General features: G+C 39.6%; 1 protein-coding gene across 1 annotated transcript in view; it reads right to left on the reverse strand.

Moving 5' to 3' along the window:
* Nucleotides 1-1,165: 1,165 nt before the first annotated feature.
* The window catches only part of Mettl11b (methyltransferase like 11B), a 16,962-nt gene continuing 5,869 nt past the window's right edge, over nucleotides 1,166-12,258 (reverse strand). The window contains exons 2-4 of the mRNA XM_021199191.1: nucleotides 8,645-8,820; nucleotides 2,124-2,373; nucleotides 1,166-1,471 (exon numbers count right to left, since the gene is read on the reverse strand). Of these exons, the coding sequence (XP_021054850.1) occupies nucleotides 1,200-1,471; nucleotides 2,124-2,373; nucleotides 8,645-8,820 (698 nt within the window). The 3' untranslated portion in view covers nucleotides 1,166-1,199. The remainder of the gene's footprint in view (nucleotides 1,472-2,123; nucleotides 2,374-8,644; nucleotides 8,821-12,258) is intronic.

Raw genomic sequence — 12,258 nt, forward strand, 5'->3', positions numbered from 1 at the left:
AAATTTTATAGTTTTTATTATCTTATATTATTATTAGTTTTGTCATATTCTGTAACAATTTCCTATTATTCTAGAGCTATGACTTAAAAATATGTTTTCTGTGCTGTTATCATAGCTATGCAGTAGATCTTCTTAGTTTAAATTGAATTTCAGGGTCAAGACATATCACTGTGCTTTAACATAAAGGTGCAGAAGTGTTTTTGAAGACAAAATAATCATATTTAAACATTATGCTAATGAAAACTGAATTTCAATTTTTCCTTTTGAAAGATTTTAGATTATTTTATTTAAACCAATGCCTTTTGTGAACCCAGCTAAGTCAGTCTGTATGCATCATTTCATTTGTCTGTTTCTTTTGATGTTTTTCTCTCAAGGTACATCCATTTCATTCAAGGAATGAGGACCAGATGCAAAGAAGCAGGCACTGTTGAAAGCCAGTGGCTAAAATTAGATCATTGACAACATTTACTTATATGGTCAGAGCGAAACTTGAGTGTGTAACATTTTCTCCTGAAAGGAGACACTTCCACATCATGGTAATGCAAGCATTAGTTATCAAATTACATCCATATTACATCATTGGTAGTAAAACTGACCCAAAATAGAAAGAGAAACCATATACCTTTTCTGCCAAAAGACGGGCTAAAGACAAAATTAATAGACTTGTATTCATGGGGTTATTTGACCAGTACCTTCTTAGTTAGGTCAAGATGTTTGTTCAAGAGACACTGTAACAGCAAAGAGGAAGAAGATGTAATATAGTTGATAGAGGAACAGAAAGAGAGGTCTAGACTTTCTACTCTGTTCTGTGATAGATTATAAACACGAATCGTCAGTGACTAACGCAGACTCTCATTTGTGAGCATCATTTCTTTCTCAGGTCTTCATATAAACACTTGTGCATTGAAAGTGTAAATAAGCACCTTATTAAAGCACCATCCTGTTGTTTGACTCTATCTCTCAGAAAAAATCCACAGCATCTTTGACCGTCTCGTTGCAGGGACTATACATCTAAACGTGTACACATCACAGAATGTGCATTATGGTAACAACAGCTTGTACATACTACATCATCAATCATTCTAGACATGCATTGGATCCCTTCTTTCCATATCTGTCTCCATCACACAGGGTGCCTGGGAGATATACCCAATTCTGTAGTATCATCATCTAGTCTGGTGGCTCATTCCCACTGCTGATCAAGAGTGTCTGTCACTGTGCAGTGCAAACATCCAGACCGGAACACACTGCTCTGGGAAACCCTCTTGTTTCTCCTGGCCCAGAACCACCAGTCCACTCTTCCTAATAAGGCTTCGAAGGATGTCCATGTCCCGAGTCACACTGCTGTCAGACAGGTCGAAGATACAGCCCTCCCGTGCCACATTGTCCTTCAGTATGATAACACCATTTTCTTTCAGGCCATCTCGACACCGGGAAAGAAATGCAAGAAGGTCCTTATCAGTCAGGTGCCCTGCAAGTAGGGTCAGATTGGTAGAGAAACGGGGCAGGAGGGCAGTGAGTTGGAAGGAAAACAAGGCTAAAATCAAAACAGTCTTCTGTGTACCCATACAAATTGCTTAATAGCTAGAATTGTTTTAGTTGCAAGAGACTTTGAAAACTTTAGAGGATTCATTCTTTTGTATTTTTATCATGCTACCTGGACTGTGTACCTAATAGGCATGAGACACTACTGCCCCCCCCCAGAGCCATTTCATGTCCTTATACAACACAATTGGGTTTGTGGTGTAGGGGGGGGATTGGGGGAGGGAGGGAGAGAGAATATAATTCATTGCTGTTTCATTTCCTAAGGATTTAAGTCTCAGAACATTTAGTTCTACCAATAAATAATGAGGATTAACCATTTATGGGTCCAATGTTTTCAGTGTTTTCAAGTATTTACATTTCTGCAAAGATGTAGGCTGTTCCTAAGCTCTAGTTCTATCCCTAGGGATAAGAATTGCCAAGTTTTTGCAACAATGTTAAGAGAACTTTGGGGGGCCCCCCCCGAGTTGTTGGGAGTTCACATGACAGCTAGAGCTAGCAAAAAGCATTGTAAGTCCCAAGTATCACCTTTCCTAATGAGGAAATGGGAAAGGGTGGAAGCTATGCCATGCAACACTGACCTGAGACCCACTGAATCCAGATGACGTCATATCTCCCTAAGTGGGGTGTGAACTCCTGCAGGCTGTAGCAGTGGTAACTTTCAACTTTGTCCTCATTAACCTGCAAGTAGCTCTGGGCTTCAAGGAGGAAGGATTCCATCATGTCCACAAGTTCAACACTGCTGAAAACAGGCAACAAGACGTGCTTGCTGACCCTTCCTATTCCAGAACCGCAGTCCAAGGCGCAGCCAGTTCCCGCTCTCCCTGGCCCCTGCAGAAAAATACCTTGTGGACCACTTCAAGGACAGAGACTCACCTCAAGTCTTGGCATTACAATTATTTCTTTAAAATAAGTTTATTTGGCTCAATTTTAGACTATAAAATGTTTCATTTATGTGTGTGATTCAACATATTTGTTGTACAAGTGTTTATAGATAAGTATCTATTATCGCATCAATATAGAGAACATTTCATTATTTCCCCCCCCCAAAGCCGAATATTTGTAGTTCTGCTTTGTTTTGCCAAATTTATCTCCTTAACAAGAATCACAAACTATTATCTTGGCTTCCAATTCAAGGTAAGTTTCTCCAAGAAGTGAGCCATGAAGAACTCTATGAAGAATAGATTTTATGAGCATTACAGCTAAATGGATGTGAACAATATGTTATTACTTTGGAAAAATGCAGAGGTGGGGTAGAGCCCATCAGTGACTTCTGATGAGTTTCATAATTGCTCTAGACATGCACTTCATGAAAACATTCAAATTCCTGTAGGGATGATTGAAATTATAGTTTTTCTAACCTGGGTTTTGAGACTCAGAATCATTTAGTCCTTTTCTATGGGTGATAAAGTTTGAGACCTCGGTTGAGGAATAGCCATTGTCCCTCTGTCTGTCTCACCAGGATTGTATTGTAAAGTTCTGGCAACACACAACACAGGCATCTGGATAAAGAATCATCCTTTCATTCTGTGTCTCCTTTAATACTGAAAGATTTTTTTTTTATTTTTGTACAAGAAACTATATGTTTACTGGGAAAAAGAACTTTGAGTAAGGATATGCATTAAATTAACTAGGAAAGGGAATTGGGAAGTGGTGGGTATGGAGAAGTTAGCTAGTATAAATGTTCTCAAAATTGCTTCTATACAATTAAAGAAAAGCTTTGGATTTATGAAGAAAGACTCAGCTGGTCTAAATTATTCATCATGATTGGGATGGCTGCTGAATAGTTTCGCACTAGAAATTACAGTAATGGGATCCTTGGAGCTAACAATCAAGATCTTACGGAGAAAACCTACTCTTGATTTCTCAGGAACTAAGGATGAGAAATAGAGTTGGCTACAGATCAAAGGAAAACATGAGCAGAAGGAAACATTAAAAAAAAAATATGCCTTCCAGTACATCCAAGGGGCTTCCCTTATGCTAGAGAGGTGCAATGACAAGAGCAAAGGTGACAATTATAATGTCTTCTCAAATGGAACAAGGGCTGTAATAAATGAGCATTTATCTGTCACATGTTCTTTATATCCATAATAATTACAACAGTCAGAAAAAGCCTCTGTAAGATGACACTGATGATGATTCCCCTTTTGGAGATGAGAAAATTCCAGTTTCTAGTATTACATAGCTAATGGCAAGAACTAGAATGTGTGGGGGAACCATCTGAGCCAAACCCAGGCTGCAGTAGGAAGATTGCCTACAGTGCTAAGGCTGGCTCCTTTGTTAGGAGCCTTTAATGTGATATAGTTGAAGGGACTCAAAGCCTTCATTCAGACTCAGCAGGAAAGGGATCTATGACTGATCCTGATCTGCAGTTTCCACCTTGAGTCTAGGAAGCAAAGCAGTAGGACACCTCCATGTGCTTACCATCTCTGCCTTCACGTGGGCTCCTCTCTTGTTCAGTATATATAGCATAAATATGACTGATTTAAAGTCTTGAAAGTCAAAATCTTTTATATAAAATCACGAAAGGAGAAAATATAGAGTGATTATTATAAAGTTATCAGCAATGACTTTAATAGAAATTGGTATGTTCACTAGGAGGTTCTCATTAAAACTGTTTCCTGGCATTGCTTGGTTCTGAGCAGCTCTATTGGTCATGATGATCTCATTTGTGAAACAAGTGGCTTTAGAAGTGGAATCACAGACCCAGAGAGCCCAAATAACAAGGGTCCAAGGAAGGCTGGTTGAATCGTTCTCCAAAGGAGAAACAAAATAGGTACCAGAAATGGGTGGAGGGAGAGAACTGGGTGTGAGAGGGGATGGGGAGAGGAGAAGGGCCAGGAGATCAGATGTAGGGAGAGCAGGGGAGAGAGAATGAAAATAGGAGGTGGAGCATCTCTAGGACATGCCAGAGATCTTGGGGGGGGGGCAGGGAGAATATGGGGCTGACTCTAGCTGAAACTACTAGTAGTGGAGGATATGGATCCTGAAGTGGCCACTTCCTGTAGTCAGTCAAAAATAAGGACAGCAGTCCACCCACAAAATCTTCAGCTGAAAATGTGTCCTGGCTACAAGACTTTCAGGAACAAAGATGGAGCAGAGACAGAGGGAATGACCAACCAGTGACTGTCCCAAATTGAGAGCCATTCCATGGGCAAGACCCAATCCCTGACACTACTAAGGTTATTCTTTTATGCTTGAAGACAGGAACCTAGCATAACTGTCCTCTGAGAGGTTCTACCCAACTGCTAACCAAAACAGATGTAGAGACCCACAGCCAAACACTAAATGGAGCTTGGAGAGTCTCGTGGAAGAGTTGGGAGAAGGATTGAGGACAGGGACTCCACAGGAAGATCAACAGAGTCAATTAACCTGGATCCTTGGGGGTCCAGAGACTGATCCACCAACCAAAGACCGAGCATGGACTGGACCCAGGCTCCCTGCATATATGCAGCAGATGTGCAGCCTGGTCTTCATGCGGGTCCCCAACAACTGGAGCAAGAGCTGTCCCTGAGTTTGTTGCCTGCCAGTGTATCCTGTTCCCCTAACTGGGTCGACTTCTCTAGCCTCAGTGAGAGAGAGTGCACCTAGTCCTCCAGCTACTGCTACTGTTACTCAGAGGAAAAGTAGAGGGAGGAATGGGGGGAGAAACTGCCCAAGGAAAGGGGGTCTGATCTGATATTGGTACATTAAAATGAATAAATTAACGAATTAGTTACAAAAGAGAGAGAAGCAAACTCATGGAACAAGAGAGCTAAGAGATCTTAAGATTGAAGTTGTTGAACACGTTTTTGTTTAATGAACAGATAAGATGAAGCTGGTTTGTGAAGAGGCCCTGCTCTCTCAGCCTCCCCATGACTTTTCAGGGAAGCCCTTAGAGGATGTGGGCAAAAGCTTAGGGCTTTTAACTGAATGATATTTAGTCCCACTGCCTTTTATACAAATAAACTGAGGTGAAATGTTCAAGCTAAAACTTCCCAGAATGGCAGTTCTCAGCCTTCCTTAATGCTGTGACCCTATAATATCATGTTGTAGTGGCCCCAACCATAAAATTATTTTGTTACTTCATAACTGTAATTTTCTGCTGTTATGAATCATAATATAAATATCTGATATACAGGATATTTGATATGTTACCTCCCAAGGGGTCATGACTCACAGGTTGAGAATCAGTGTCCTAAATGATTTTTTTTTTCTCCACCCTCTTCAATTCTGTCTCCTCAGTTCAGGCACTTGATGTTTGGTTACAGCTATCCTTGAAACTGTAACTAAACAGACACAAATGCTCCTTTCACCTGGGTGCAGCCTCTCTGACCACCGCCTAGTCACTCTGACCACAGCCTAGTCTCTCTGACCACTGCCTAGTCTCTCTGACCACTGCCTAGTTGCTCCATTCTGTTTTGCCCTGGGTGTTTGGCACTGCCTCCCCTGACCTAGCAGTGCTATTCTTTTTCTGTCTGTCACTCACAGGCAGCACCTCTGAGAAGAGATATTTAGAGACTGATCTGTGAATCTGCTCTCACCTCTGGGGCGCGATGACTGCAGAAGCTGTGAGTAGACTGAAATCGGATGCCCTGGACAAATGTGAGTACAGTCTCACACCGCGTGTGATTTCAAAACAAGGTGACTTTTATTTCCACTTTCATTCATTATTACGTTCATATCTATGGATTTGTATAAGATAGTTTAAAAAGCACTCTTTCTTATGCTGATTTTGTTTTTAACATGCCTAATTGTTTTATTTTGCATAGCATTACCTTAAGATCAGTCAATGAATCTGAAAACTAAAATGCATGTGATTCACAGTGCTATATAAAACCCATTCCCTACAAAACAAATCTCATCATTCTCGTCATCAAATCTCTGGCAACTATCCAAGAAAACAAACACACCAAATGCCCAATCCTTCTCATGTAGTACCAGTTTATCCTACTAGTTATCAGGTATGCTGCCTTCATCCTGGTGCCATTTGTGGACTGTCTAAAGCAGATACATTTGCAACCAGATGAAACAGCTTTTCCCACTGTCCCTTGTCACTTAGTGTTGAAAGGAAAGCAAAGCTTTAGATTAAACAGTCTGCCTTTTCCCAGTTGACACACAAATAAATCATGTCAGATACTCATATCCCCTAATTCCCTGTTTCTTGACCTAGATACTAATTTAGCAGATCATTAAGGTCAAAGTACTAAAATAGCATTCCTTTAAGCAGACTATTTGGTCTTAGTTCAAGGTCACAGCTTTACAATGAGCCTTGTCTACTAAGAAGGGCTCTTGTATTTGTTTGAAAGAAGCAGCCTGCCTCTTTTCTAACATAAATATGCAAGCATGCTATGTTTCCTTTCCCAGGTCCAGAAGCGTGCTTCTGGGCTCGGTCTGACCAGAATACCCTTGGTCAGCTTGGCATTCCTCATAGAGTGACAAGACAGCTGGATTACAAGCTAGGTTTCTTAAGTATCTTGGGATCAAAGTTGGCCTCACCATGAGGCAAGCAGGAGGGACTGCTTAGGGCAGAATAGAGGAGGGTTGGGGTCTATAGTCTGTGATCAAAAATCAGGGAATTTTTTTTCTTCTTCATGAAACAAATGGGGGAAAATACATTGTGGTTGAGAGCAAGGAATTTGATGTAAGACCAACCTGGCTGGACTGATACTAACTGTGTGCAATCTTAAGGATTTCTTCCATCCCTTTAAGCTTCAGTTTCCACAACTAGAGAAGGGGAGCTGACACCAGTCCTTACCTTTACATTATAAAGAGTGAACAGATGGTGTTCCTGAAAGGCTTGGCAAACTCACCTTCTTAGAATGATCCTGCCATGAAATCAGCCATTGGCTCTAGTTTAGAACTATTGCAGATTCTTCTGACACATAAACATCCATGATGCCATAAACTCTCCACTTTTCAGATCTCTGTGACTGGAATTACATCACATAGACAACGGGTCTGGTAGACGTCTCATCCTAACCACAGGTCTCTACTCCCAGATTCATGACTCAGATACAACGTGCCACAGGGAGGTTTAGGACAAACAGAACCTCACTTCAACACCATTGATGATCTTAATGCTATCCTTCTGAGAAAGTTGACAGCATGGCTCTAAAGCTAAATATTGCTAGTACTTCCTTTACCAAAATAAAACATTACCCACATTTTAGTCAAAGGATGTTGTGTTGAATTACAACAAAGTTTGCTTACAATTGGGAGTTTCCTCTTCATTAAGGCCACCAGCAGCTTTATTGTGTGGATTAAGACAACTTGAAAGCAAATTAAGTTTGATGTGTGATGTGTGATGTGTGATGAATTCATGATAAGACATCATGGTATTATTAGTAATAGACACATTAGATTTATTTTATGCTCATCTTGTTCACTGACTGAAGTGCCTAACAACTCTAGTCTTCTTTGCCCTTCGTTTTACTCCACCAGAAAGATTCTGTTGTTACTCTCTAGCCATGGATGAGAAAACTAAAGCTAAATATATGTAAGTAACATGCCCAGGGGTGATTATACATTAGGTAGAAGAATCATGATACCCTATAAAGCTTAGGACTTTGGCTCCTACATTCTACCATCTTGTCTTTATACGACCTGGAAATTTCTTCCATAAAAAGGAAGCGGTCCAGTCAAATCCAGAATAATAAAATAATCACATATTTTCAAGTAACAAGCTGAACTGTGTATAAAAAAATCATAAAGGGATTCTATCATCCTTGATTTTTTCAACTGAATATAAGCATGTATTCGTTTCCTATTATATTCAATTTGTATTTTAGAGACTTTATAAATCAGCCTGAAGTTCCCTGAGGTATGCATGAATTCTCAGCAGTCTGCTGTCAGCTGTTTGCCTCTGAGATGCTGAAGGAGATGTTTCTGTAATCCTCAGGCAGTAATGTCTGCACTTCTAGCTCACCTCCCCCCAAGCACATAAGATTAGCTGCTACTACAGCGGTACAGTGCCAAGTGGATAAGCCCAGGGTTTGCTGAACTCCGTCTCTCTGAACATCTTAAAACAGGCTTTCCAGCTGACCACTCAGCTGGGTCACATGGCTTTAACAACACAGGAACATGTCTTGGCCCTCTCCCCAGCATCAGTCAGGAAACTTACCCCAACAAATTTCCTAAGAAATTCACGAGAGGCCTGGATATCTGGGTTGGATAGTTCAATAAAATTTCCCATCATGCCTTCTTCTGTGGCTGGTACTTCTTGGTAGAAAAGTTTGGCTCTGGCATAGAACTGCATCTCCCCATCAATGACTTGGCTTGTTAAAGCATACAATTTTACTGCAAAGAAAATATTATCAAAGGTTATTAAAATCTATAGGGTATAACAGGCTCATTTTTTAAACAATGTAACAAATTTCTTAAAACTCCATGAATTTATTTTGTAGAAGAAATGGCATAGATTTGATTTGATTTGATTTTTTTTTTTTTATAGACAAGGTCTCCCTATGCAGGTCTGGCTGCCCTGAAACTTGCTATATAGACCAGGCTTGGCTCAAACTCACATAGATCTGCCTGCCTCTGCCTCCCAAGTGTTGGAATTAAAGACCTGTACTGCCATGCCCAGCATGGACAGTGGTGTTAAATCAGAAATATCTGCATTTAAGTTCTAGCCTAGAGATTGGCATGCAATATGACATGGAGAAAACTGTTTAAACCCTATGTTCTTTGAGAACCAAATCTATAAATCACTTTGACTTCAAATTTTCACAATTGAATAGCTAGTTCAATAAGCATGACTTACCATCTTATCAAAATAGTCTTACAGTATTTTGTACAGTGGAGAAATAAGCTCACCACATGGTGCTAAGTGTGATCTTTTAGTTCTGAGTGCTTTATGGAAATTTTCTCATTCATTCTTGCTGCTTAGCCCTGTGTTTCACTTCTTTAAAAGCAGTACATATACAAGTATGTCTCTATTCAAATACAGTACTCATGTATGATATTCTCAAAACATTCTTAGAGTCAATTTTTTTTTAATTCCCTAATCCATAAGGCTCCCAAACAAAACACTTAGAAAGTTTAGAATTTCTAAAGCTCTATAGCTATAGGAAGAAAACTATTAAACAGAAGGGAAATTCTAGAGCTGAAAGAAATCATAGGATCTAACCCTTGCTGGGAAGGATGGACTTTCTTTAAATGCAAATTTACAGCTACATTTAAAATACGAAAACAGAAATAATAAGAAAAGGACTGTAATGTTGTTTGGAAAGGAAAAATAATTGACCTTTTAATTGAGTTGCCATACTTAGAAAATAAGAATACAGGACTCAAAATTATTTCAATTTTAGACAAACAATAATGTATTAGTATTAGTATGCAGAAATATTGCCTCTACCGGGGACAAACCTATAAATAAAAGCCCCTTTTGGTTGTGTTAGAGTCAGTGTAACTGAGATCTTTTACAAAACAAAGAGCTGAAACTAAGCAAATAAAACATATTTCACCAGAAAGACGTGAACGCACTTTAGTGGCATTCGTGCTCTGAGGAACATTTGTTTTGAAGCAGAGTTTAACATTCAGTTAATTGTGGGAGTGTTTACTTCCTACGAATTCATTTTTCACAAGTTTCTTGAAGATGTATTTCAACCCAGCAAATGATAAAATCAAGAGATGCATACAGAAAGATGATGTCATTAAAACAGGAGTCAAATGAAAAGAAATCCGAGAGTGACAACTGCTTATCAGATCAGGCATAAAACTGTTCATACTGCAAGAGAAATTATAGGCTGGAGTTCAGCCAATAGACAATGTAAGCCAAGAATCTAGGGCACATGGGTAAAATTCCAAAAAAAAAAAAAAGATGTTTTAGCTCATAGTCATCAGAAATAAAATGTGGTTGAAAGCTCTCGGTAAAATATACAATGGCTCAAACATGCTATTATTGTTGTTGTTGTTGTTGTTGTTGTTGTTGTTGTTGTTGTTATTATTATTGTTATTATTATTATGAGATGAAACAAAGCAAAATACGACATAATTTTTAAGTAGAGGGAGTCAGGGGAAGAGAAGCATTCAGCCTTGCCTAGGAACATTGACTTTTCTTTAGATGACTGCAAAGACTGTACCAGCAGAGCAGGGCCTTACGTGATTCTAAAGTCAACAGTCACATACTCCCAAGTTCAAATTCTTCCGGAGTCCTCAAAACATCAAGTTAGAATATCACAATTCAGAAGGTCTTCTCAGGATTGAATGCTGTTGTAGGATTATGGATGGGCCAGGACCCAATCTTTCTCTCTCCCCTCTCCCCTCTCACCCCTCTCCCCTCTCCCCTCCTCCCTCTCTCTGTCTCTCTCTCTCTGTCTCTCTCTCTGTCTGTCTCTCTCTGTGTGTCTCTCTCTGTCTCTCTCTCTCTCTGACTCTCTGTCTGTCTCTCTGTGTGTGTCTCTCTGTCTCTCTCTCTCTCTGTCTGTCTCTCTCTGTCTCTGTCTCTTTCTCTCTCTCTCTGTCTCTGTCTCTCTCTGTGTCTCTCTCTCTCTGTCTGTCTCTCTCTCTGTCTCTCTCTCTGTCTCTGTCTCTCTGTCTCTCTCTGTCTCTCTCTCTCTCTCTCTCTCTGTCTCTCTCTCTCTCTCCTTCTGTTAAGGAGACATTGTGCTACAGTATACATGTATGAAGATCAGAGGATAACCCTTGGGAGTCAGCTCTCTCATCCCAACCCATGGGTCCCAGGCATCGAACTCAGGTCATTGGGTTTGGCAACTACTACCTTTACTCACCTACCTAACCATCTCCCTGACACCATCCCCTCAATGTTTGTGATCCATGTAAAACAGTGAACATGCCATAGTCACCACCAAATGCTTAAGTCACCGAGGAATTGGCAGGGTATATTAAATGCCTTAATCTAGAAAGGGGCACGGTTCATTACATCAACAACATTTTGGTTTCAAGTCAACACAGAGCTCAGCAGGTTTCAGCTTCACCAGGTGGGCTTTTATGGTTAGAGGCTTGAGGTCTCATTTTCACCTAACTGACAGATGCGTTTCTCTAAGAAAGATATATGAGGTGTCCTGGCCAATCCCAGGTTCTGCCCCTAACAACTCCTGGGGCATTCAGGTTGGCGTAAGTCGTGTCTTTTTACGGTGGAAATTCATGTAGTGGTATTTTGTCACAAAATTGCAATGTCTCTGTAAATTTTGAGAATAGTTTTCAATAGAGACTAGGTCAAAAAGTAACACCTATTTCTTTACCCATATTATTAATTGGTAAATATAAATACAGGCAAGATATATAGCTCATTGACAATGTAAGATAAATGTTACATTTACTTTCTATAGAAGAAAATGGTGAGATTGGATCCCAGTTCTGTGTGAATACAATACCCTTCGCTTCGTTATCTTACATTTTGACCTGAAACTGCACCAGGTAAGTAAAAAGAGGATAGTTTTCCTTCAATTCTTTAAAGAGAAAAATGCCCTTTTAGCATTTGCGCTACAAAAATAACAAGGATTTTACATTTTTAAATATGCTATTTAATTAATTCTTTAAGAATTTCATACACCGTATTTTGATGATCTTAATTGTGCAATGAATCATGTATTAATACCAGTCACAGGACTAAAATCAATTATAATAAAGAGCTGTATGCTGAATTCATAGTGGGAATTCTAAGTGTTTTAATGAAAATGTTTTTAGTAAGTCTCTCTCTTTTTTATTTATTTATTTTTTATTATTATTATTTTCTTTATTTACATTTCAAATGCTATCCCGAAAGTTCCCTAT

This window comes from Mus pahari, chromosome 5 (assembly GCF_900095145.1).
Source record: "Mus pahari chromosome 5, PAHARI_EIJ_v1.1, whole genome shotgun sequence".
Lineage (NCBI taxonomy): Eukaryota > Metazoa > Chordata > Mammalia > Rodentia > Muridae > Mus > Mus pahari.